The 27614-nt window shown below is 37.0% G+C and overlaps 1 protein-coding gene across 3 annotated transcripts in view; it reads right to left on the reverse strand.

The window, feature by feature from the left end:
- Positions 1-1213: 1213 nt before the first annotated feature.
- daam1a (dishevelled associated activator of morphogenesis 1a) overlaps positions 1214-27614 on the reverse strand; it is a 56103-nt gene continuing 29702 nt past the window's right edge. For 2 of the 3 annotated variants that reach the window (XM_056267259.1, XM_056267258.1), the window contains exons 2-26: positions 25392-25625; positions 21837-21926; positions 19762-19833; positions 19329-19423; positions 16444-16777; positions 16090-16200; positions 15900-16003; positions 15743-15809; positions 15541-15658; positions 14593-14731; positions 13614-13672; positions 13236-13423; positions 12236-12514; positions 11975-12082; positions 11718-11744; positions 9890-9987; positions 8310-8394; positions 7380-7486; positions 6205-6293; positions 5901-6069; positions 5705-5812; positions 4108-4168; positions 3665-3796; positions 2058-2228; positions 1214-1654 (exon numbers count right to left, since the gene is read on the reverse strand). In XM_056267259.1, coding sequence (XP_056123234.1) covers positions 1445-1654; positions 2058-2228; positions 3665-3796; positions 4108-4168; positions 5705-5812; positions 5901-6069; positions 6205-6293; positions 7380-7486; positions 8310-8394; positions 9890-9987; positions 11718-11744; positions 11975-12082; positions 12236-12514; positions 13236-13423; positions 13614-13672; positions 14593-14731; positions 15541-15658; positions 15743-15809; positions 15900-16003; positions 16090-16200; positions 16444-16777; positions 19329-19423; positions 19762-19833; positions 21837-21926; positions 25392-25577 — 3207 coding nt within the window. In that variant the 5' untranslated portion in view covers positions 25578-25625 and the 3' untranslated portion in view covers positions 1214-1444. The remainder of the gene's footprint in view (positions 1655-2057; positions 2229-3664; positions 3797-4107; positions 4169-5704; positions 5813-5900; positions 6070-6204; positions 6294-7379; positions 7487-8309; positions 8395-9889; positions 9988-11717; positions 11745-11974; positions 12083-12235; positions 12515-13235; positions 13424-13613; positions 13673-14592; positions 14732-15540; positions 15659-15742; positions 15810-15899; positions 16004-16089; positions 16201-16443; positions 16778-19328; positions 19424-19761; positions 19834-21836; positions 21927-25391; positions 25626-27614) is intronic. The other variant, XM_056267260.1, reaches the window with a different exon arrangement.

A 27614-nucleotide genomic window follows, 5' to 3' on the forward strand; every position in this document is an offset into this window, starting at 1 on the left:
TACCTTGTTGTTTTCAATAACAACGAAGAGATGCATTCTCATTTTTAAGTACTCAAATTATTAATTGTTTAAATATCAAAGACACTTTAGCTATTAAACGTTGCCATATATCTGCCTGAAATAAAGTTTGAATTTGTTATATCCATTTTTTAAGTAATGACTGTGTTTGATTACTCTTCACAGATCACTCTTTGACACTTATTTAATTCATTTTCAGTTAAATCTTGTTGCAGTTCAAGAATGAATTCACATTGCAAATCAGCAGTCATACACCAATGGAATGACCCTCAGGGTTTTGTTTATTGATTACATATCTTACATCCAAATGGATTCTATAAATAAGGAAAATGAAACAATCCCGCCAACAAAGGAAACTATTACAAAGTATTACAAAGAACTATTACTGAAAAAGATTTAATGGCATCTGATCAACAGGAAAAATTATTAGCACAAAATTGTGTCAAGGACTAAGAAAAAGCCTCGGTCTGCAAAGAGTTAACAATGGGTATATGTACATATATACAACCTTAAACACAAACAGAAATTACAAGAATATACATGCACGGCAGACAGTTTGGTTTGCTTAAGATGCAAGTTTTGCATCCACAGCTCTTTTAAATGAATGTTCTTTTTGGTAACCGCAAAAAAAAAAAAAAAAAAAAAAAAAAAAAAAGTATATTGTGCATGTCGTTTTGTCTCTCTACAATATATTTGCAATCAAAGTTTGACCTCAGCATATTTCCACTATAATTACTGTCAGTACATGTAATACATGGCATCGGTAGATTATAATAAACACTTTAATTTCAATGAAATTTTATACAAGAGGTTGTTTTCTCTAAAGTTGTGCATTGTGCTTTAACAGGTCTGGAATGGACAGTTTTTAGTTTTTTTTTTACCAGACAATCACTTGTGCTTGAGTTACAAGTGTAACAAAATGAAAATACTTATTACAAACAGGCCAATCACATCATACAAGTATCACTGGTTTTGTTTTATCATTCAAATAGGCAAAAATCACTTTTGCTTCAGAAAACACTGACTTTTAGTGTTTACCACACCACGTATTGCAAAACAAGGCCTGTTTTTTGATAGTCCAGGTTGAACACTACCAAAAAATTCAACAAAAACACATGCAGTATCTGAGCTGACAGAAATAAACAGGGTTTCTGGTTGTCAGGGAACCAAAACTATGAAAATGGGTGTACATGTAGCCCTTTCTGTTGGTTCTTTCCCTGGGGAGAACTATGGTGTCCTTGCGGCACAACTCCAGTCATCTTCAACACAAACACTGTCAACTGATTTACATGTTTAGAAAAGCCTCTATAAATCTTCCAGAAGTATTTTGGCAGTCAGCACGAATGGGGCCTGGATAATAAACAGTGGTAGAGCATTGTGCACACGGGTGTAATGTCTCAGCTCTACCAGCAGGAGGCAGCGCTCCTCAGAAGTTGAGTTTGGTGATGGGCCTCTCTCTGCTGCTCTCTGCACTCTGTTTGACGGGACGTTTACGGTTGTGCTTCATCTTCGATAGATCTTTGTCGAACACCTCCCCGGATCGGAGGGCAGACACCAGGTCGTCGAATTCTCCATCCTCCTCGCAGTTCTCTTTGGCCTTTCTAGATTTTCTTTCCTTCTCACGCTGTTCCTTGAGCTGTTCACAGACATATTTCCATTAATCACGACTGCAAGTTTTCCTTTTGTCTTAATGTGTTTAGCTTGCTTAATGGAATACATACTACATACTACACAGGGTATACTGTAGGCAGCATACTATTTTTTAGTTAATTAGGGACATATTCTTCATAACCCCTTTCCCTCTGTCTGTCACATGTCTTTATTTTGATTAATTCTCAGTTTGGTGAATGATGAGGATTTTTACTAGGAAAAAAATGTGCAGCTGCATTTTGTCTAGTAATTTCTAAAATATTTTAGGATTTACATTACATATGACATGTTTGATAAAAAAAAAAAGCTCTTGAGATGCATTTTATTTTTGGAGATAAACTCTATTCCGAACCTGACACAATGACATGCGTTTGAGACGGACACATTACCTGCGCCTCCATGCGGGCTCTGCGCTCCTCTTCCTCCTTGCGTCGTTGCGTGTTCTCATTGTCCTGTTTAGCTTCACTGAAGGCCTGTAGGAACTGATCGAAGATGCCAAAGAACTCATCGGGCTGCATGCGTGTGACGTCCTCCCCAAAGTGCTTCACGGCCTTCTCAAACTGTGTAGAATGAAAGACAAGGACATTTAGGAGGGTGATTCTTCATGTCATATGATCGTAATTTTATGCGGGATTCTTTGGCACTTCAACTTAGCGAGTAATAAAAAACTGACGTAATAAATCGATCTGGTCCAGGCCGCTAGAATGAACTAGTGATCTCCTTCCCATATACACTACTGTTTAAAAGTTTGGGGTCGGTAAGATTTTTTATATTTTTGAAGTCTTTTATGTTCATGTTGTATTTATTGGATCAAAAATGCGCTAAAAACTGTAATATTGTGAAATATCATTACAATTGAAAATAACGTTTTGCTTCGAATATGTATTTTTTATATGATTTCTGAAGGATCATGTGACACTAAAGTGCTAATAATGCTGAAAAAACAGCTTTGTATCACAGAAATAAATTGCATTTTAAAGTATATTAAAATAGAAAACTATTATTTTAAATTGTAATAATATTGTACAATATTACTGTTTTTTCTGTATTTTTGATCAAATAAATGCAGGCTTGATGAGCCTTCTTTCAAAAACATACACATGTTTAAAAGTTTGGGGTCGATAAGGTTTTTTTATGTTTTTGAACGAACTATGTCTCTTTATGTTCATGTTGCATTTATTTGATTAAAAACAGTAATATTGTGAAATATTATTACATTTAGAATATGTATTTTCTATTTTAATGTATTTTAAAATGTTATTTATTCCTGTGATGGCAAAGCTGAGTTTTCAGCATCATTACTCCAGTCTTTAGAGTCACATGATCCTTCAGAAATCATTCTGATATGATGCTCAAGAATCATTTATTATTATAAATGTTGAAAACAGCTGTGCTGCTTTAAATTATATTTTTGTGGGAACTGTGAGAAAATGTAATTCTTTGATGATAGAAAGAAATAAAAGTCTTTATATAGTGTCTTTACTGTCATTTTTGATCAATTTAATGCATCCTTGTTGAATAAAAGTATTACTTTTCTTTAAAAAAAAAAAACTTTTGAACAGTAGTGTATGAATGTTATGACATAGATATGGCGGAAGTAGATCCTCAACTTCTCACTAAGATCAAACCTTCATGTGTCCCTGAACCAATCTGCCTTTGAAACTGATCTTCAGCCTAAAGCAGTTAAAGATTACGGCCCATGTTTCCAGCGGTTCCAATGTCCACACAGACGGTCAGAAGCCCGATAAACTCCAACGAAAACAGTGATTTAACTTCTACAAGTCTGAGTTCTAAGTTATGTGTGCCTGAAATATCTGTCATTTCAGACGTTTAACGGCGACTTCAAAGCGGAGCGACTTTATGTGAGCTTTCACGTTTAAGCGGCCAGATAGAGTGACAGGCCTTGCTATGTTCAAACCTCATAAACCTTTAACATCTAATAGATAGACTATTATCTCCTTAGGTTCAGTGAACTGTGGTGTGCTTTCGATCTTACCAATTCCTTGGCATCCTGAAGAGAGTCTTCCACTTCAGAGAAACTGAAACCAGCAACAGTGATGAACTGGCTCACAACAGACACAAACTTGTCGCCGTGGATCTGAGGCTGACCCCTCTGGTACTCCAGCTCCTGTTGAGAAAGAGAGAGAGACTGCTATCAAGATGAAGGAATGGACACAAGTAAGGCCATGACTTAAAGAATATTAAAAGTGCATTCAATTTAGAGCAAATACCCAGCCATTAGTGATCACTCAAAACACCGTAGCAATCCAGCAAGGCCTTCAAACCTCGAAAGTTCTAGTTTCAAGTGTTTAAACCATAAATAATGTTTTATCCAATTATATCGCACGGCTGTGTATAAATAGAGACATTTGCTACACTGGATGACCTCATAAGCTCTAGAGCTTGTAATTGTAGACAAAACGAGAGAATGTCGCTCACCGTCTCCACGCTTTTCAAGCCAGTGCGCATATTGTTAATGTCTTTCTCCAGTTCAGTCATGCTGGGAAAAAAGGAAGAAAAATAAGTTGGAGAGGGAGATAATGAGAGATAATGTTTCACTGGACAATTTGCAGACCCTTTAATCTTATTTCGAATGGCTGAGGAATGAATCACATCAAACATTATCTTCACACAGTGACTATGGTTTTGCCAAATAGGAAATGTTCCTGGATCAACAACTTTTGTTGGTCCTGGAACAACATTCCAGTCTAACAAAGTGCTAACCCTATCCCGAACTATAATCTACCCCAAAATCAGAGTGAAATGATAGGCTGATACTGTTCATGCCTTATCCCTAACATCTGATTGGTTGTTAAAGCAATATTTGAGGTTTAATACACACTACTATTCAGAACAAACTTGCTCCTGGTTTCTCATATATATTACACAACACATTTAAAAAGTCGTTTCAAGGGTTGGTAGGATTTTTTTTATGTTTTCAAAGAAGTCTTTTGTGTTTAGCAAGGCCACATTTATTTGAACAAAAATACAGTAAAAACAGTAATATTGTGAAATATTAAAATACTGTTATAATTTTAAAAAACAAACTAATTATAACATATTTTAAAATGGAATGTATTCCTGTGATGGCAAAGCTACATTTTCTGCATCATCCAGTCTTCAGATCACATGATCCTTCAAAAATTCTGATATGCTGATTTGCTGCTCAAGAAATATTTATTTTTATTATTATCAATGTTGAAATCAATTGTGGTGTTTTTTCATGATTTTCATGATGAATAAAAAGTTCAAAAGAACAGCATTTCTTTGAAATAGAAATATTTTGTAACATTATACATGTCTTAACTGTCACTTTTTGATCAATTTAATGCATCCTGGCTGAAGGAATTTCCAGTGAAAAAACTAATATTCAAAAATTAAAATATCTTACTGACCCCAAACAGTTAAAAGCATTTGTGGCATAATGTTGATTACCTTAAAAAATAATTTCAACCCGTCCCTCATTTTCTTTAAAATAAATTAAATCGCAATTATTTTTTAAAGAATTTGAAAGCACTTACATTAATTCTTCTTTTAAAAAACATATTATTTGAGCTTTGAAGCTGCTTAAATCATTTTAGGGGTTATGGCATTGCATTGTCACAGTAATAAATTTGATATAACTTTTCACATAAAAGGTCAGTAATTACATTTTTCAAACTAAAATCGTGTTAATATGCATATTGATTATGACTTATTGCTGTACTATTGAGGCATTGAATCATTTAAAGATTGGACTCCATTCACTTCCATTTTAAGTGTCTCACTGTAAGCCATTGCTTTGTTTAATGAAAATAAAGGAAAGTGGAAAATATTTTTTGTGGTAATCGACGTTGTGCCACAAAGTGCTGTCGACTAAGCTTAACTTGTAATAAACCCGGAATATCTTTTTAAAATGTTGTCCCTGGGCTAACAATGGCATTGATCCTACTTAGCCAAATCCTAAGCGTCTTCCTACATTCCCATTTCATTACATACACTCTTTAAAACCACTTAAGTGGGTGCAATAGAGAGACTTGATTGTTTTAGTGCTTACTGGACTTTGGCCGCTTCTGGAACGTTGTGCAGATCCTCATGAATCAGGCTGACTTTAGGGTACTTCTGCTCAAGAATGGTTATCAGGTAGTGCAGAAGACTGATGTTTCTATTGAGAAACGCACACAGCTTGTGTAAGTGCATGGCTGGTTGGAGTTTAATATGCAGTACTCGCACAAACCGAAGCGCTGTCTTACTTGTCGATGCTGGACTTGGTGTCAGCGATCTTGTTGAGAGAGGACACTTTGAAGCCATAGGCATTGCCCCTCTGGCCTTTGTTCATGTAGTTCCCAAAGGCCAGCACCACCTCCAGAAGCTGTCGAAGATTCCTGCTCTGAAGAACCTCCTTAGATGCTTTACTGAGAGCTGTGGGAGGCAAATAGCATTTTTAACATTACACCTTACATAACCGAAAAGGCGTTTGTATGCTTTATTTCACACAAGTCTAGTATAGAACATAACCATAGAACACATATGATTGATAAAGGTATCAGAATTTACCTTCCACTTTCGGCTTGATTTCTGCTATTCGTTCTGTAAACTTCTTTTTGAAGTAAAGAGACTGCAGTCTTTGCTGGTAGTGGTTGATTCTGCAGTTTAAAAGGAGAATTGAAACAAAACAACATAAATATTTGATATCTCATTTATAATACCAGATTTTATGCTCTTAAAAAAATAAAGGCTTTAATGCTTGAAATTAGTTTTGGTGACAATTATAAATAGTCTACTTTTGAATGTAGACACAATTGTTTAAATCTAAATTCATCAAATATAAGTTTTGATTCATTGATTTAACATTGGCATTATTTCCCATTTTGTATTACTTATTTTAAAGAACACGTGTCCAACAGAAAACCTCTTGATCTAAAGGCTTCTGCTTATGTCAACATTAGTTAGTCTATGTTTGAATTTCTACTGCTAAACTGATCAAATAGAAGTTAGTTTTGATTTGTTTAACATTTGTGTGTAACATTTGTTTAAATGTGGAAAATAGTCAAGATAAAGAATAAATGCGTACAAACTTTTTGATTGGTAGTGTATATGACATATAAAAATAAATGCATTCTAGAATAGAATAATAGATCTTAAAAACTGCCTGTAAAAAAACATTTATTTACAAGAGGTGTACCCATAATGCATTGCTACAAAACGCCTGTAACATTAACAGCCGAATATTCTTCTGTGGTTTTTCATTGTTCTGTTGAAGTACGCCTGTTCGTGAGACACGGGTCCTGTTTCCCATATTAAAATAATAATAAAAAAAACTGTCCAATAAGTAACACCTGCAACTTGTTTATATTGTATTAATTGATGGAGCCGCCCATTCTTCAGGGCTTTTATATTTATGTCTTTGTTGGCTGACATTCCACAGAAATTAATGACATTAAGAACCGCACAATGAAGAGGTCAGAAAAATGACGACATGTTTCCAGACAATTTGAGGGAAACTGCATTTTGTAACTGAAGTCAAAGATTATTATAGCGAGAGACTAGACAGACCAAGATAAGAACGTCATCCTGTAAAAAGAGTTTATTTTCCACATACTGACCTCTACATCACCTGTAGCTGTTGTGCGGCAGCACCATTTAGGAAATATTGTGTTTTGACAGCTCTGTCCAGTCTGATGAACATCATTTATTATACCCTAAACTAAGTGACTTAAATTGACCGTAACCTGCTCATCTCATAGAGGAAGCGGTCTGCCTTCGCCATCCGCTCCAACTCATGTTTGTGTTCCTCCAGAAGGTCCACGTCACTTTTTTCTGGCACAAACTTCAACAGCTGCAGGGAAGGAGAGAGAGAATTATAATGACTAAATTGGGCCAACCAATCAGAGATCGTTTTGAAAGAGGAGTCTTAAAGATACAGTAGCAAAAAAGCCGGTTTATTCATGAAATAAACTGTAAAGATAAAGCATTAAAAGTTAGTATATTATAGTCTTTTTAAGTGCTTTAATGCAACGTGGCCCTATTAAACATATCCAATACATGAACATGCATTCCCGTCACACTACAATAACTGTTTGATTACTGTTCAAATTAAAACAACAGCAATCAGAGGACTTATAAAACCTGATTGCCATTATATTGCTTTTCAAGTCCATTTGGAAAATGTTACAACTATTTACTTGCTGCTCTTATTTGGTGATTTGCTTTAAAAGGTTAAACAGGGTGAGGTATACAAAGCTGCATTTTATTACCAAAATGGCTACATGGCTTGAACGGGTTTTAATTAAACTAGAAATGTGCTTGATTTGAGCCTCCACTTGCAGGATATACACAACAGATTGAATTCAGGCATGTGGAAAGGCTTCAGTATGGTTTTTACAACAAATTTCCCCATCATTCAGAATGACAAAAATGCAAGGACGATATGGAGTTTGTCAAAAAAAATTCTGCAAAACAATAATTACATGCTGGCTTGGACTGCGAAGGTTATGTAATTAAACTCGCCGCCTGTGCAGACGCTGTATCAGCTAATCACAGTTCTGAAATGTTTGACGTCAATCCACTGCAGTAAAACAGGTTTGTTTTGGCCAGTAGCCATGTGGAATTACGAGGTAAAGTGTGAGCTAATTGATGGAGTATGTGGCGATGCATCTCACCTGCTCCAACATATCCTTAGGTAGGTCTTCCTGCTCATCCATGGTCAGTATGGCTCTCTTGATCTCCTCGTTGGAGAGTTTTAACCTGCAAAGATTTAAGTAAATCACTGGTGTGGCCTTCTTGATTGAAGTAATATCAGAGTCATATTTCTATATCACAAAAAAAAAAATCTCTGAGGCCCCGTTTACCTGTATTAAAGGCCCCCTGAAATCAAAATGTTAGTTTTTTAGCTTTTAGTATGAATATGTTAGCCTTTAGTTTATGAATAAGCTGGTGTGTTCCAAAACAATGACAAAATGTACATTTAGGAGATATAAGTATTCAAAACTTAGTCTCTCACTTCCGCTAAAAAGGATCACGGATTTTTAATGACATCACCGCGGGCTTCAGCTTCTCATCACATCTTCTGTCCAATCAAATGCTCTCTAGAATCTAAAGCGTCCCGCCCCCCATGCTATAAATACCACCTGACCAAAGCAGCCGTTAACACGTCACGGAGCAATATGGGTGGAGATGTGTGTTTGGTTGCTCAAACGCTCGAGTTTTATTCCGTTTTCACTGTACGTTGGTTAATAATGATATGGCTAGAATTTATTCACATTTATGGTGATGTCAAGTACGACTTGCAGTCTGTGAGGTAAACTAAACGCTATTGGCTATTTGAAAAGGGGGAGGAGCCATTCAATATGATCCCGTCTTAGCTTCCTGTTTCAGTGGAAATTGCGTCAACGCATCATACAAAGCTGTGCGTTCCAAGGCACTTCAGTGGGCCTTTAATTATGCTTTTTGGTCGATCGGATCGCAAGTGGACAACGCTAAATACAGGTGTAAACGGGGTCTAAAATGTTTCGAGCTAGTCCACTTTTGACCACTTCCAGAGGTAGTCGAAACCGCGTTCAACCAGATTGCTTTCGTATTGTAGATGCTCATTGCTCAAGTGGTCGAACAGCCACAAAAGACCGCCTACTCTCCATGGGATTTAAACTTTGTCGGCTTGAGACCCAAGTTTGGTTTGAAGATGAAAAACGTACCAAACACAATGTTCTCTCACCATTCCTGATTTCCTGATTCCGTGTGTTTTTTCGTCATCTCCGGGCGTATTCATATGTAAATTGCGCAAGCTTATTTTGTCCATTAGATCGAAAGATCTGAAAAAACCCATGCATTTACCCACCAATAAACCCTCCCCTAGAAGGAATCAGGACAGAAGTGGTTGAAAGTGGACAAAAGAGACTGGAATGCGTCTCCCTCATCTACTTGTGATCCGATCGACCAAAACGCATCTTAATACCAGGTGTAAACAGGACCTCAATAAAAAAAATTGATGCAGTAAATGTTTAAAATAGCTGAATTCCAGGCTTCGTTCACAGCTATATAATTAAATCAAACACATGAAGTGAGCTTATGGGAGATATGTTTATCCCCACTGCTATGGTGACTTGTGATGCTAGGATCATCCAAAATGGCTTAAGTAAACAGAGAATTGTTCGATAGTGAGTCATGCAGGAATGTTTATTACTGTGAACGAATCTTAAATGGTCAAAGATGGTGTCTACCGGTCTCTAAACTACAGACTCACTTGGTGAGAAGGATGTTGCAGTTTTGTGCACGCCGACCATCGATGACAGACAATTCTCTGACCTTTTTAGAAGTGACCACGTCATCCTCTGTCTCTTTCTGCAGAAAGACAAATGGAGTTAAGGTCATCATCAATATCAAATTAAAATGAAGGGGGAAAAAAACTATGAGAGAGTTGATTTCACACTTGAGGTTTTGGTGCAAATCAGTGTTTGATTGTCCTCTAAGTTGGTGTACTTATGTATGGGGTGATATTTAGAAACTAAATCATTTTGCAGTGTGGTTCTGAACATCATAACATAGTTTAAAAGCAAAAACACAGTCATTAGAAACAATCAAATGCAGATTTGGACTTGGCAAATACACCGAATGTGAAACCGACAAGACACCTGTTGTCTTAAATTGTCTCTAAAGTCAAATCCAAACAAAGTCATTTTTCAAGCTAATGACATATCCATGACCGAACACACCAGACATCCACAACAACAGAGGCTGAAAACAGTCATCTCCTCCACTTTAGTGTCAGCTGGGGAGCAGACAGCTAGAAATTGCGTGTTTAGATGATGGCACGCCGGGTTATATTTGAGGGAGGGAGAGAGTGAAAGGAGTGGAAGGGAATCTGTCCAAAAACAAGGGGGGGATATTTGTTTTTTAGTTGGTGGAAATCTGTCTCCTTCACTGTTGCATAAACTCCAGATGCATGCAAAACCAACTGCATGCCTCATATCCAACTTGGCTAATTACGAACAGAGACATCTTGAAATGCTCACTAATAAACTGAAGTAGGTCATTTGGTTCATCGCGTTTTTAAGCAATGCAACAAAAGACAATAATTTGATGATTATCTGCATAAAGAATGCAGTGAAAATTACATAAAAAGTACTATGGTGGTACCGTGGTACTGTGATAGTATCAGACGGTACTTTGATATACACTAATGTACTTATTAATTACTATTTTTATACAGTATATAGAAAATGTCATATTTAATTCCAAAATCAAAATAAGCCATTTATAAAATAGATTTTATGTTGTTCTTACAAAATAAAATTCATTTTAGAACGATTAAGATTAATAAATGTTTTTAAATTAATGCTTTTTACGTTTACATTTTACACAAAACATTTGAATGCAAAAACTCTCTAATTTTTCATTTTATTAACATAATTTTCTCATTATTTCATATATTATTTAAATTTTAAGGTGTAGACCTTAGTCAGGGTAGCGCCATATTTAATTTTTGACAGAAATGAAAACGAGGCTGTGAGTAATAGAATATTCAATGGTCAATTTCAATGGACTGCACTTTTGTTTAACAACATTGTTCAGCTGACGAAACGTCTTTCTGAAAATAAATTTCAGTAGACAAAAACTCCATTAAACAGTTTTGAAAGTTGCGAAAATCACTTGATCTAAAACTTTTATACAGTAAAGACTGTACTGAAAACCTGACTAAGATCTATTTTATACATCATTGTATTATTTGTTGTACTGTTATATGCGTATTTTAATTTTTTTAATCATTTCTTTTTTTTTAATTGTAATACAGTAAGTAGTACTGTATAAGAATGGTAAACTGCAAAATGTGCTTAATTGCTCTGAAAATAATGTCACAATGCAACAAAACATTATCTTTATGCCAAATATAATTACTTTTCTGTTGATTTCGGGGGTGGAATTATAACCAGGACATTTATTTGTGAGATTTAACAATTCATATGGTACTCCAGAGAGTACCATCAAACTATTACATGTCCAAAAAAAATATAATTGTCAGTACCATGGTATTATCACCAAACTAAAGAGACAAGAGCAGAGACCACACTTACCTGTCTAAAGTTATTGAACAGAAAGTCCTTTATGGCAAGCAGGGAGCAGGAAAGTGTTAGTTAGATCAGAAAATATATAAAAGGGCAGGTGTAAACATCAAGCAGAAAAATAGAGAATACAGAGGGAGGTACAGAAATTCAGGTTTTTAATTTTAGTTTGACACTGCAGTATTATTCATAGAATGCATTTGGAACAATGTGCACGATATTTACAATACAGGAGCAGACGGGTACAAATTCTCAAAGAATTCTTATACCTGCTGTCTCTGGTAAGCGGAGAATGTTTTTTCAATATCCTCCAAGTCCAATTGTTTGTAAACTCTGATTTCATCCAATTCCAGCCACAATGTCCCTTCCAGTTTATTCTTTGAAACAGAGATGAATAATGAATAAACTATGAATACACATTAAAGGACTTAGTTAAACAATAAATAAATTGAATTATAATTTTTTTTTTTTTAAAGAGGAACATTTCTAAAGACTAACAGTTATATAATTGCAAATGTTTATTAACTCACTTCACCGAGTTTGGTCCAGTTGAAAGACTTAAGCGGATTGGAAGGCTGAGGGATGTTCTTCTTCGTCAGCGTGGAGCCCAGAAGACCTCCCAGGGGAGGAGGACCAAAGCCGGGCAGGCCTGGTGGAGGTGGCGGCCCGCCAGGAGGAGGGGGAGGGGGTGGGGGTGCTCCACCTGGAGGTGGTGGTGGAGGAGGAATGCCAGCTAGACCTGGTGGTGGAGGTGGGATGCTACCAGGGGCCAACGTGACGAGAGGGGGGCCACCTGGGATATTTGTCCTCTAAAAAAACAAGATACAGTAGGAACATGAAGCAAAGTGTTGTGAGGCTTTTAATCTGTTATAATTATGAATCAAAACATGTTGGACTGTTCCAAACCCCAGTGAGCTGTTGACACTGCATTTTTTAGGCAACGAAGGCTCCAGGCTGTTTCAGTTATGCTGGCTTATACACAAACAAACAAGCACCACTGGAACTGCCATGATTATTTTGGACATGGCATTACCATAGTATTCTCTGAAGTAACTTAGTTTATTTTGGAAATACCATAGTACATGAATATGGTAATCATTCAATAGCATTCTACAACTACAGTACTTTTAGTAAGAGGAACCTCATTCTGGGCAAAAGTGACAAACTCAGGGATTTTTTTTCTTCCAAGAAGAGAGCCAAGGGTTAGAATATTAGTATATTTGTATTTTATTTTCAAATATATACATCCATCCTAAGGTGGTTTGCTGGTCTTAGTTTGCTTAAGATGGTCAAGCTGGATTATCTGGTCTCTTTTGACACCAGATCAGTCTAACTCGCAGGCAAAACAGGCCAGCAAACCATCATACTTTTTTTTTATTATTATTTGGCAAGGAACTAAGAGCTTGTTCCAATTCAGTCACATATAAGGTTTCGTTTCAGTTAGGTTGTTGCCTTAAAATGTAGCTGCCAACAGAGAGAAAACTAGGTTTTGGAAGAGGTACTTTGTGCTTATGTGCGTATGTAACATACATTACTCATCTCATGTAGCCGGGCAGAAAGGTCAGCCACTTGCTGCTTAACAAGCTTATGTTCACTGCTTTCCTTCTCCAGCTTCTCTTTCATCTTATTGAGCGTTTGCATCATTTCATCCTTCTCTTGGGCTTTTGCATCACACTCTCTTTCTTTCTTTTCCAGCTTCTGCTGAAGTTCATTATGCTCTATGATTCAAGCCAAAAAAAAACAAAAAAAAAACTGAAATCAAAATGCACAAATGCTTCAGTATTTGACAACATCAGCAATGTCATCGCTGATTCCCAAGCTGACGAAGGTACATGTAAACACATTCAAGGCCTCCTGAGGCTAAACACTCACTTAGATCAATATTCGCCTCATAGAGAGGTCATGTACCTTTTCTCATTTTTTCCGCTTGTTCTTTCCATTGTTTCACCTCGTTCTCGTTGACCAACCTGTAAATTTGAACAAGAGAGCAGTGTTGGGCTTTTATGAATTGCTAAAGGGATAGTTCACACAAAATCCTCTCATTATTTACTCACCTTCATATCATTATAAACCCATATAATTTTGTTTCTACTACAGAACATAAAAGGAATGGAGAATGTCGTGTTCCACTCAAGAAAGAAAGTCATATAGTTTTGGAAAGACATGAGGGAGAGTAAACGATCACAATTTTCATTTTTGGGTGAACTATAGTTTTAAGTATCACCATGTGACCCTAAACCACAAAACTTGGCATTCATAATTCTTAAAAAAGCACAAAGATGGCTTCCTATTAGTCGGGTAGGACCAGCAGGAAACCAAGGAACATCGGTGCGAAATGTTAAGAAATCAGAGAAGCCCCTGTCGCCTAAAAACGAGAGTCAAATTTCAGCTCTGTAACATTTGATCAAACCACCAAATGTTTTCCATATGCATTCTGCATATTTGTTTTTATTTGACTGAAACTGTCCCAGACCGTCTCTCAGCCTTCGACTTGTTTGAACTAAAGTGAAGTTGTGTCTCACTTTTAATTAATCCCATGCAGAAAGATGACACAAAGATGTGTACCAACTTTTCAGTCTGTACACACAGTTCTAAGATTATCATGTTCAGTCATATCTTGAAAAATCTATGGCCTGGCGCTTTCCTAAAATGTGATGAGATACATGTGGATGGCTGGCTTGCAACAAATTGACTTTGAGACTAGATTACGTATTTGGGATTATAATTTTCAGAGCTAAATAATTGAAATGGCAAAATTTACCAAATTGCAGGCAGTTTTAGAGGGCATTAAAAGCTCAGGATATTAATAAATGAGAGGAATTGGGGACACAAAGGTACAGATTCAGATTCTTTGGATACACAAATTCTTGGACTGTCCCTCACTTACATTCGCACCACGTTCTTCACGTCGAAGTTCTCAAGGGGAGCCACATCGGGGTCATGACCCTTGTCGTTCTGTAGGACAATCTGCTGGACAATTCGATCGAGAAGGAGCCAGTACTGCACAGTGTTCCCAGTTCTTTTGTCTGTGAGCAAAGAGCAAAGATCATGTCAACACTTCCAAGCAAACTACACAACCTTCACTACAGTGATCAACTAATATGTTTTTAAGGGCTGATGCCGATATGCAGAAAGCAAAGTGGTCAGTGGCCAATACAATGCAAATATAAACACTACTGTTCAAAAGTGTGGGGTCTGTTAGAGTTTTTCATGGCTTTGAAAGTCTCGTATGCTCACCCAGGCTGCATTTATTTGATCAAAAATACAGTGAAAACCGTAATATTGTGAAATATTATTACAGTATAAAATAACTGTTTTCTATTTTAACATTATGTCAAAATGAAATTTTTTCCTGCGATGGCAAAGCTGAATTTTCTACATCATTACTCCAGTTGCATGATCGTCCAGAAATCATTCTAATATGCTGATTTTCTTCTCAAGAAACGTTTCTTTTTATTATCAATATTGAAAACAGTTTGTACATGTGGTACATCTCTGAAGAACAGCATTTACTTGAAATAGAAATCTTTGGTGTAAATGTTTTACTGTCACCTATGATCAATTTAATGTATCCTGGCTGAATAATTTAATTAATTTCTTTAAAAATATATATTTTTTTTAATTTAATTTTATTATTATTCTTTTTTTTTTACTGACCCCAAACTTTTAGAAGGGCGTGTACATAATGAAAAAACATAAAACATGGTATTACCGTAGTGGCATGTCCAAAACTATATACCATGGAATTATTTTGTAAGTGGCATTATTTATGGTGAGGTAATATTATGAGGTTTATTTGTTCACACTGCTATGGAAGGGAAGTGACAACACTCACAAGGCATATGAAGACAGTGCTGTAAGACAGACATAAAGTGCGGGAAGGCATCCGTGTGGTTTATCCTCTTCCGGATGAGATCAAACACCTGAGTGGCACTTTTAGTGTCTATATGAACCTAAACCAAACAAAGAGACAATCTTGAAATTACTACTGAAACAAAGTGGCTATATTCAAAAACAAATTAAGACAGCGAGCGTACATTTTCAAACCGCTTAGCGAGGGCTAATTCATCTTCATTTCGTAGCATCTCAAAGAAGTCCAAATGCCTGAAGAGTAATAAAAGACGACTGCATGTTAAGCTCAACAGAACTCGGCCAAGTACTTGAGGACAGAGCGTCTCAAAATACAGCACTTACCGATCTAACGTGGAGTTTTCATGGGACCGTAATTTATCAATCACTGGTTGGATTCCCAGCATTAGAAATTCATACCGCAAATGAATTCTGAACTCCAAACTGGTCTGTAAATGAAACGTTGGAAGTCAGGGAGAAACTCTTGGATGATTTGAATCTAATGAGATGCAGATGTGGAGAAAGTAGCGCTTACCTCCCCTGCTCCTTTACTGAGGACCGCGTTGATGAAGGACATGATTGCCGTCTTGAGGTTCACCTCGTCTCTGTAGCGGCCCGTACTCTTGTCCAAGTCATTTAGAAGGGTCTATGTGTAAACCGAGAAGATGGGGAGAAAGAATGAGAACAACAAAGGAGAAAGACCTCTTAATATTTCATTCATGAGTCTCAACAGTCATGAAACACAAGCTAAACGAATTTCTCTGTGTTAATTGTTGCATTCGATTCAAAGGGACAATTTATGTACAACTGTTTTTTTATGAATGATTTGTGTTTGAATAATGAGGCCCAATGTGGCTATGAGAGAAAAGCCTTGACTTTTCCTGCTCACCTGAAATCGTGTGCGTTCACAGGCGAACTTCTGATAGTGCAACATGGCTTCCAGGATTTTCTTGTGTCCTCCGGGCACCAAGCAAACAGCACCCATGATCTCCAGAACGGCCACTTTGGTCTTGATGTTCTCGGTGGCCAAGCTCTGCGCGATGATGTTGATGCTTTCTGAATGTGCGAGCACATGGGCACGTCCCTGAGAGTTGTTCATCAGGGCTTTAATGCAGCCAATCAGTGAGGTGTGGATCTGAGATTCGGTGGTCTCGTAGTCCATCGTTTTCAGGAAGTTCAAGACGCACGTCAGTCCATCGAGGTCTATGAAGCGCGTCACAAACCTTGAGGAGCAAGACAAAAGTCAGGCCAAGCGCATGAAAAGACATTTCAACTCATAGGTAGGAGAACACATGGAGAACTTAATGTCCTGCATTTTAAGTGCATTTCCTGTTAATGGCCCTGTTTCTGGGGGACAGCAATACAACTTGCATTTAAATACACATGTTTATTTATAAAACTGGGCTGTTTTATTGGCGTCTTTTTGCGGATGAAACACTGAGCAATCACATGGGAGACATGATACGGATTTCTGTAACCTGGACTGTATCTTTCAACATATTTTCTGATGTTCATTCATGTTTATTTCGTTCTGTAACGTAGTAAAAAGGAAGAAATTATCGCCTTCACTCGCGCTCCACTTGAACTGAAGTGCTACAGTGATCTCTCGCACCACATTAAAGAGCGTCAAAACGGTATTTATTGTGTGAATTTTGTGATAAAATGGACAGAATTTGAAAGCTGAGACTTTGAGATTTGATACTCATATCACAAGTAACAAAGCACAAAGCTAATTGCGATTTATTGGGCATTCATGATGAAGCCTGAAAAGTGACCCACAGTTTCTGTTCAACTTTCTCTTCAAAAATAAATAAATGCATAATCTAGCCTATATGATTGTCCTGTAAGTTTGTGAATAAAAATGAAAATGTGAACAAAAACTATTAAATGGCTTATTATCATTAAAATATGAAAATTAAAATGAGGGGTAATAATAGATTATGACAGAATTTTTACGACCCTACCCGTCAAAATAACAATGCGGAAGTCGAACGTGACCTCTGATCGGCAGATATCATTCTGAATAATCGGTATCAGTGAAGAAATGTGTCAGTGCATCTATATATGTATATATATATATATATATATATATATATATATAGGGCCCCATGAAATCCATTTTATTTGGGGATCTGTATTTTATGATTTAATACAAATTTTTATATAAACTTGTTAAATGTAATTAAATGAAATTATAATAATTCATTTACACCAAATATTGCATTTTTATTTTTTGTCAAATAAGATGCTGCACAACAGAACTGTATAAATGTAAAACATGGATGAAAAAATATCTTGGTTGTATGATATTTCTTAGAAATAAAAACATTATTATTACTTTGAGAAGTACACTTTAGTATTCAGTAGTGATTTATTTCTGTTTGCTGTGAAGATCGTACTGTTTTAGTTTCAGTTTCAGTGTGTATTTGATGGTAGTTTTTCTCCAATGAAACAGTGAAAAGCTTGTGAAGTGACTCAAAGCAGTTCATCTGTTCATGTCCTAATATATTAAGACGGCAGATGCTGAAAACACAGTGGGTCTCATTCATGAAACATTCGTAAATATACGAGTAAATATGCGAGTGATTTGCGCGTAAAGAGACATTCCCGAAAACTCTTCTCCTGATTCACAAATACTTCGTAAACGTCAGATGTGATAGTGAAATGTGTGTGTGTGTTAATGAATTCCAATCAGTCATAAATGGGATGCGCGTGCACGTTCATTCTCAATTACCATAAATCCCGCCCATTAAATCCGACTGACAACTATATATGGGCATCATATTATGACATGAATGCGAATGAAAAAAAAAAAATTCTCAGATGCAGAAATTGAAGTTTTATTATCAGAAGTTCATTCAAAACGCCACATTTATTTTCAAGCGTACATAGTGGCGTATCGGGTCCTAAAAAAAAGGAAGCTTGGCAGCATATTACAGATGCAGTTAATGGAGTTTCATCTGTTAATCGAACATTCCCAGAAGTGAGAAGAAAATGGTTCGACATTAAGCTTGAGAGCAAAAAAACGAATTAGTTCACTTCGGAAAAATAGTATTCAAACTGGAGAAGGACCACCATCGCAGATGCTATTACTTGCTCTCATAATAAGAAAAAACGTATGTAATTACTATATATAATATTTTTTCAAAATGCTGTGCAAATATGTACCCGATTAAGGTGAATTAAAATGCAGCCTTATTAATGAGCAAAATGTTCGGGTGTTAAGCGCACTATTTACGCGTGGCTACCAACTAACATTTGGAAAATACGAACATTTTAATGAATCCGAAAAGTTACGCCAGAACCACTTTACACACGATTTACACAAAAATTCGTTCTGCTCGTGTTTCATGAATGAGACCCAGTGTGTGCGAGTTTGTGCATTAGATGAAACTGTGCCGTTCATTCACACAGAAATCACTGATTAGTGACATGCACTGACTGTTTATTTCCCCTGTGAGATAGGCTATTAGATTAATCCATATAGAGTAAAAATGTCCAGAGCTTATCAGTGGTATCAACGTAAATCTCGATATGATATCGTTTATCGTCCAGCCACTAATATATATAAATATATATATATATATATATACACATCGTATACATGAAGATTTCAGGAGTAGATATAATACTCTGCAAGACAAACTACTGTCGAAGAACTTAGTAAAGGGGGAGGGAGACTCAATTGTAAGGTAATGTGCTTAATCAAGAGAAATGAAAAAGAATGATACAGTCTTGAGATGACCCATAGTGAGTGTGTGCTAAAGGCAGTACCTCATGGGCTGTGTGCGGAGAGCTGTTTTCAAGCTCTCTATGGTCTTATTCCTCTCCTCCTCATCCTCCTTGTCCAGGGCCAGCAGGGACTTCCTCTGATCGTGATATTTAACATAAAGGCAAATAATTAATGGACTGACCCAAGTTTGCCAGGTCAAAGTTTTGTTAAAGTACTTAATTTAAAAAAATGTGTGAAGGAATTTATAGCTTCACCAATTATCTCAGTTTTGATGAGTATGAGCGCTCATTGCCCTATGAAATATTTACAGTTGTTTACCACTATTACATTCCCAACAACTTCCTCAAGAGCAGCATATGTGAGTTTAATGACTCCCTCTTGACTAAGAATTTTATGTCCTCAGGGAAAATATGGAAATTATCATGGACAGGGAAATGTTCAGTGTTTGCTGTCTAGTTTGCAAGTCATACTTACAGCAGCCATAGAATTTATCTGATCAATGTAGAATTCAGGCCAGCTGGTCGCCCCCTTATTCTCTTCCTGTTCCTATGGAAAAACTAAAGATTAGCCAGCATACTGGAATCAAATAAACACACATTTGCCCGACAGGCAGACAGACAGATAGAATTAGACAGACAGACAGATAGATAGACTTAGACAGATAGACAGAAAGAATCAGACAGACAGAAAAAAGTTAATTCTGATTTTAATCTGCAAACATCTGACACAAAAATGTCAACTGTCCTCCACACCAACAGAGATCTTTTTGTACTGCCACATTCTCATGTACTTCAACAGCTACGATGTGTGAGAACATGGCTTATCTAACCATTGCAATTCCGCATCCACCAATCCAAAAGTGTTTGTGAACGGATATGTTATGTGTGTGTGTGTGTGTGTGTGTGTGTGTCAGCTGACACCTTGTTTGAGATGCTTCTTGTTACCTGAAAACAGACACAGACTCTGCACTTCGGCACTACTCCACTCCCAATTTTGAGTTAAACGCTCTGGCAGAGTGCTAAAAGGCTACGATTCAGTCCAAAACATGCCTTTTCCCATAGTAACTTATTCTTTAAAAGCTTTCAATACAAAGCCTGGGGTTTGGAAACAATACCACAGTGTTTTGTGCTATGCTCAAGTGTCTATAATATAGCAGCTGCTTGCTCTTTCAGACTGAGATTGACTTTTGCTGGCCAGGGTAAGTTTGGAATTGGGAATTGGGGTTGTTTTGGGGGGTTTCGCGCACCACATGAGCCGATAAGCTTCCAGGAATCTTATTTAACAAGTCCACCCATTGTTTTATTACCACATTCAGCAATTATACAATTTAACTGAACTATTTTGGACCATAGGGGCTTAGAGATTAATAAAAAGATAGCTTGAAACCAAAAAGAAGGGTGAGAAAGTTCTCATTATAGTTATTATGAACACAAATACTTCATACCAGACATTCACAAGTTCCTTTGCCTCAACATCTTGACAGTAGTTTTAGCACTCATTACATTGCACGGTGTTGGTTCCACATGTTGCTCAGACCCCAAAACTCCACTGGGAGGAGATTTGATCCAGGCCTTGCAGGTGTAGTTGGCTGCAACACTGCATTCAGTGTTTTATTGAGCTGGGATTACACAGCATACAGATTCTTCTAAGACAGTTTTGGTTGAAGCATTTCTGCACATTTCTTCAAATCTGTAGTTCTAAAATAAAATAATATATTGTTTTCCTGAATAAAGTAAATGAAAAATAAATAAAATGAAAACATCTTTTGTGTTTTATATAAAAAAAAGACAAACGAGTTTGGAATTACATGACGGTGAGTAATTGGCAGAATTATTTTTTTTATTTATTCTTCAAGTTGAGAGCTGACAGACTTAAGCTATAAAAATTTCCAACTGAAATTCCATCTCTACTAGTGTATAAGCTTACAAAGCTTTGATCCATCATACAGAAAACCAACATAAATGTTTGCTTTAATATATGAATGAGAATAAACTTCATTCCTAACACCATAATGATTGACAGTATTCTTTTTTTAAGTGTTTTTGGAGGACAATAGGTCAGCAGCTGAAGTTTGATCCCCTGGTGGGTCGTGACCAGGTAACTGGTCATGAACTCCAGCAGCCGTGGACAATCCCCAGGCCACCGCTGTGTGGTTTGCTCTTTAGTTCCACTGGTGTAAATGCCTCTTATAAATGACGGTTTACAGAGTGTGTCAGGGCAGCCTGGGTTCTGTTACCTCTCACTCCTCAGACCCAAATCACACGTACTGTGAAAATAAACCCTCGCACTCAACACCACTTCTCTGTCCCGAAGCCAAGCCTGTGCTAGAGAAGCACCGTTTACATTACGTCCTTTTTTGGATGTACAGTAAGACTGCGATGTGTTCACACATTTAGCTGCTTAGTTTCAAACTCTACGGTCAAGTCAGATTAAATTGGTTTTAGGAAACTGCTATGGATGTTCAAAGGCAGACAAAACACTATGACATGGGTCTTTCTAAAAAAATGGAAAAGGTCCTTGCCCAGTCCCATCAAGTGGCAATGTCTTACCTTCTTCTTGCTACAGTAGATTTGCCATTTCTTCTCAGCAGGAAGGGCAAACATGGCCTCTCTATGTTTCTCCGAGAGATCCAGCTCATCCTGTAGGAGAAGGAGACACGATGAGAGGTTTCAAGTGTATACTCTAAAATTTCGAGCCCAATAAATTATGTTGAATTGGTCACATTCTATAATATAATATAATGCTGTGGTACTGAATATTTATTACTGTATATTTATGCAAATAAGTAAATAAATATCTTACAAACAATGGCTGCACAATTGTTTTTATTATATTTTGGTAAATAAATTTAAAGTTGACAATAAATAAATAAATACCTTTCAAATTACAAGGATTGCACAAAAATATAGATTATATTTAGGATATGTATATTCATGAATATTTATTGAAACTATGAAATGTAAAATGTACAGTAAATAAACAAACTAAAATGATTGGGCAAAATAGGAAAAACATTTTGAGTACATAATAAATGTCAAATGTACTTGGCAGTAACACACACAGGCATCCTATCAAGTCGGCCACGAGGCCTGACAAAACCAACATAACTTAAAGTCTGACATCAGTATCTGGATATCAATGACCCTGAAGCGGGGGTTAATTTCCCACAATTCTGTGTGAGAGAGAGACTTCTTGTTTCCTCACAGCAAAGAAATTATTTAGTCATGTAAACCATCAATTAATGCCTGCACGCTCCTGTGACCTCTGTGCATTCCCATGATGCAGTTCTGGACTAAGTTGGTCATATTCAATCCAGATGTTCGGGCACAAGTTAATTAACATCATGTGAGAGACACATACAGCAAGCAGGTCCAGAGACCACTTTAACAGGCTGCATAAGGAAATAATGAGGATAAAAAGGATGAAAAATACAGGGAAATCGTATAATCCAAATCGTAAGTACTCATGTATATTTGAGCAGAGATTCCAGAGAGAGAACATCACATCCAGACACCACATCTATTGTAGAGGCAGGCAGGTCAAAATCTGATCTTCTCCAGATCGTTCTCTCATACTTTCTCCCTCTTTATGTCTCTACGGAAAAAACTGAGGTTACACTTTATTTCGATAGTCACTTTAGACATTCTACTAACTATAAGTAACTTTTCAACTACATGTCAACTAACTGTCATTAGAGTATTAGTAGACTGTAGGAGACTGTCAATAGACTGTTAGGTTATGGTTAGGTGTTAGGGTTCGGGTTAGGAGAACAAGTTGACTTGTAGTTGCGAAGTTACTTATAGTCAGTAGAATGTCTGTTGGGGGACCAACAAAATAAATCGTTAGCAGATATTAAGTAGACAGTCTTTTAATACTCTAATGACAGTTAGTTGACATGTAGCTCCAAAGTTACTTAAAGTTAGTAGAATGTCTAAAGTGGACTATCAAAATAAAGTGTTACCAAAACTGAACCTGAGACTTTGTTCACTGACAGTCATTTAGATGAAAGCATCCAGTTATCACTTGTTGCTGCTTCTAAGCAGTGACAGTGTTAAATTATAAGACCAGTTTTCTGTTTGAGTTGCCGTGAAAGCAAACGTTCAAATGTTCAAAGATAAAGTTTATAGGACAGCTTTCTCACCTCAAATCGATGCAGAATCAAAAGTCTGCGAGAAGTATTTTCCTGTTAAATCAACTTAACATGACACTGATTGACATCTCAGTTGTGTCTCTCTGTGAGAGCTCAAAGGCTCAGCAGGGGACAGGCTGTGTAAGAGATGGGAGTCTGGCGCATGCAAGTCATCCATGAGCCCATCTGTGCCAAATGCCTGCTGGTCATGCGCTGGTGGGCATGAGACATACAGACGTAACTCTCCTCAATGGAGTCTGCAGCGCTAATGAGGGGACGTGCATTGTCTAACATACTCTTAACTGGACCATTAGCAGGGAATGCTTGGATTCCCCATATTATGGAATCCAAGACAAGCACTGATTCACTCCACAAATGGAGGAATGGTAGAGCAAAGCAGTGCTTTAATAAAGAATAAGCTTTTTCGAACTATTCTGATGGGATTCTTTAGAATGAACCCAGTTAATCATTGTTTGTGATTTTTGGCCATGTGGGCATGCAAGCTTACAAACTTTGCATGTTCTGTCTTAGCAAAAAATGTAATGGTGAAAATTCATCATGGGATGCAAAGACAAGTTCCTTCTGTTTTAATAAGTTATCCTTAACATGCCTGTCAGTATAATATTTGACAAAACCAAAGACCAGATTTGACTTTCAAAGTGGCCTGTGTCCAAAAGTTTAATAAAACAGGGTTAAAAAAACATGAGTGCTCCATCTATCTGTCTACCCACCCATCGATCCATCTAGCATCTATTCACTCATCCTTCCATCCATCTGAGAATTCATCATGGGATACAAAGAAACAAAATAAGTGGTAACACTTTACAATAAGGTTCATTAGTTAACATTAGTTAACTACATTAGTTAGCATGAACTAATAATGAACTGCACTTATACAGCATTTATTAATCTTTGTTAATGTTAATTTCAACATTTACTAATACTTTATTAAAATCTTGTTAACATTATTAATGCACTGTGAACTAACATGAACAAACAATGAACATCTGTATTTTTATTAACTGACATTAACAAAGATTAATAAATACAGTATTAAATCTATTGCTCGTGGTTAGTTCATGTTAGTTAATACATTAACTAATGTTAACTAATGAACCATATTGTAAAGTGTTACCAAATATGTCATCCTTTACATGACTGCCAATAAATGTTTGACAAAACCAAAGACCAGATATGACTTTCAAAGAGGTCTTTTTCCAAAGATCTAAAGTAGCAAGTCCTAAATAGAAAGTTGAATAAAACGTATAGCAAACTAAAAGAAAAATTGACTACAATGAGTGCTTCATCTAGCCATCCATCCGTCTCGCATATATTCCTTACATCCACCCATCTACCCACCATCCATCCATCCACTCACTCGTCTACCCACCCATCCATCCATCCATCCATCCATCCACTCACTCGTCTACACACCCATCCATCCATCCATCCATCCATCCACTCACTCGTCTACCCACCCACCCATCTACCCACCATCCATCCATCCACTCACTCGTCTACCCACCCATCCATCCATCCATCCATCCACTCACTCGTCTACACACCCATCCATCCATCCATCCATCCACTCACTCGTCTACCCACCCACCCATCTACCCACCATCCATCCATCCACTCACTCGTCTACCCACCCATCCATCCATCCATCCATCCACTCACTCGTCTACACACCCATCCATCCATCAAAAAATTCATCATGGGATACAAAGAAAAGTTCCTCTCTGTTTTAATAAGTTATCCTTTACATGCCTACCAATATAATGTTTGACAAAACCAAAGACCAGATTTGACTTTCAAAGTGGTCTGTTTCCAAAGATCCAAACCTATCCATCAATCCATCAATCCATCCATCCATCCAGTCACCCATCTATCCATCTATCCACAGAGTATGGGAAATAAATAAAATAAAAGAGAAAGGAAACGAAAGAGTCTGTGGTCATGGTACAGCACATACCACCAGTTCAGTGAACATGGCATCCAGTTCCTCGGAGGAGGGCATGGGCAGGGTGGGCTCCATGGTTTGCAGTGTGAAGTTGCTGTCATGGCGGAGGCGGTAGGTGATCTCAGGCTGGTCCCGTCCCTTTAGACAGCAGCAGAGGAATGACAGGCCCCGTCCTCCTCGCTTACGTGGGGCCATCATGGCCAGAGGCCCAGCCAGTCAAATGTGTCTCGCTTCAGCTACGACACCCTGTCCAAGAGAAAACAAAGAGAGAAAATGAGGAGGGGTGATATCAAAGCTGCAAAAAAAAGGATACTGGGAATAATTTTTTAGAAGACTGGAGAGTAATGATGCTGAAAATACAGTTTTGCAATCACAGGAATAAATTATACTTTAAAATAACCTTTTTTATATATATATATATATTTTTTTTTTTTTAAATTGTAATAATATTTTTACAATATTGTTGATCGAGCAAATAAATGCAGCCTAAGTGAAGATAAGAGACTTACCAAACGGTAGTTATTTCCAAAAAATGAGAAATGGGATTCACTGTTTGTGTCTCTGTGCAGTGATACTCATATGCAGCACTGTATGATCTTACATCCCATTACAACAATCACATAAGCCTCATAAACTCCAGAAACACACAGTGACAAGATTCGACACGCAGATTGTCATGTAGACAGATAAAATATAGCCATAAAAGCAATAAGCTCTCACATTACACTATTTGGTGTTTTTCTTCTCCAGGTCTTCAGAAGCCATATGATAGCTTTTTGTAAGAAACTAACCAGTGTAAAATTTGATCTTCTCCACATCAAGATAAAATTTTGGTCTTTTCTTCACACAAAGCTATCGTATGACTTCAGAAGACTTGAAATATAGTGCATAAACGAGGGTGCTTTTTATATCCTTTTTTGGGATGAATGAACTTTCTTCAAACCTTACACAGATTTGGAACGTCATGAGGGTGAGTAAATGATGATTGAAATAAAAAAAATTTAAACCTTCTTTGAATACCTTTAACACCAGGGGCGTGATGTATAAACGTTGCATATGCACAAAATGGGCATTATATATTATATAGAAACATCATAAAATATATGTTTACCTTATAGGAAAAAATTGCATAGATCTGTTTTAAAGCAATTAAAAATACTTTTTGGCCAGTGGAAAATATTGAGAATAACTCTTCTCTGAAAACTTTATCTGAAATGTATACTTATTCTAAAACAAGGCAAGTATACTGAATGATTCTTAATCTTAGCAATGTAATGCACATAGTCCGTATCTCATATTTTCCTAATGTCTTGCATCGTTAAACATGATATCACGTGGATGGGAATATGCATGAATAGCAAAACTATGCGTTGTAAGCTCCATATATGGTTATTTCGTGGAGGAGATGGGTTGGAGATGCATAATCATCCGCAGACTGGGTATTATAAAGGGAATTTTGCACAGGTTCTGGCGTACCTTTTGTGTGTATATGCAAAATCTAGCTTTTGTGCGTTCACACAATTTTAGGATGAAATCTGCAGAAAGTTTTATACATGAGGCCCCTGGTTACTCCCTTTGTGTCTCTTCACAATAAAAGTGTCTGTCTGCCAAATGACTACTTACTAAACCACATCATCACCTTGTTTGGTCTAGATGTCCCTTGTTTGATGTCCCAGATTTCATAAAACACAAAAGATACACATACACAAAGATTTGTCTGTCTGTAGTCTATATCCCCAGACCTCACACAATGAAACTAGCCCTCACCTCTCAATAGACTAAACCGTGTTCATCTTCCCTTTCTCCATATAAGGAATAACAGAGAAAGTTACCATGCCCAACTTTATCTTCATCCAGTCCTGCTTTAATGAGTACACCGGCCTGAGCTCCAGCGCTAAAGCCATCATGACCCAGAAGCCGTCAAACATAAACTTCACTCTGAATTTATGATCAGACCCAGAAGCTCAAAGTGACCAGATGTTTCCCTTTAGAAGAACAGGGACATAAATACTTAAATGGCTTCAGGATTAGACTGGAGTTTATAGTACGTGTGTTTGTGTAAAATCTGCTCAGTGTACTTGACCCTGCAGAGCAGGTTTATAGTGCCATCATACCCAAACACAGACTTAAATGGTGATGCCAAACATGATCCGCTATCCAGTTTGACCTCTGAATGTTTGTCTGCAGCTTATCTGAAAAAAGAAACTGCTAAAAATCGCAGTTTTTTTTAATTAT

This window comes from Rhinichthys klamathensis, unplaced genomic scaffold, assembly GCF_029890125.1.
Source record: "Rhinichthys klamathensis goyatoka isolate OS25496 unplaced genomic scaffold, OSU_Roscu_1.1 h1tg000256l_1, whole genome shotgun sequence".
Classification (NCBI taxonomy): Eukaryota; Metazoa; Chordata; class Actinopteri; order Cypriniformes; family Leuciscidae; genus Rhinichthys; species Rhinichthys klamathensis.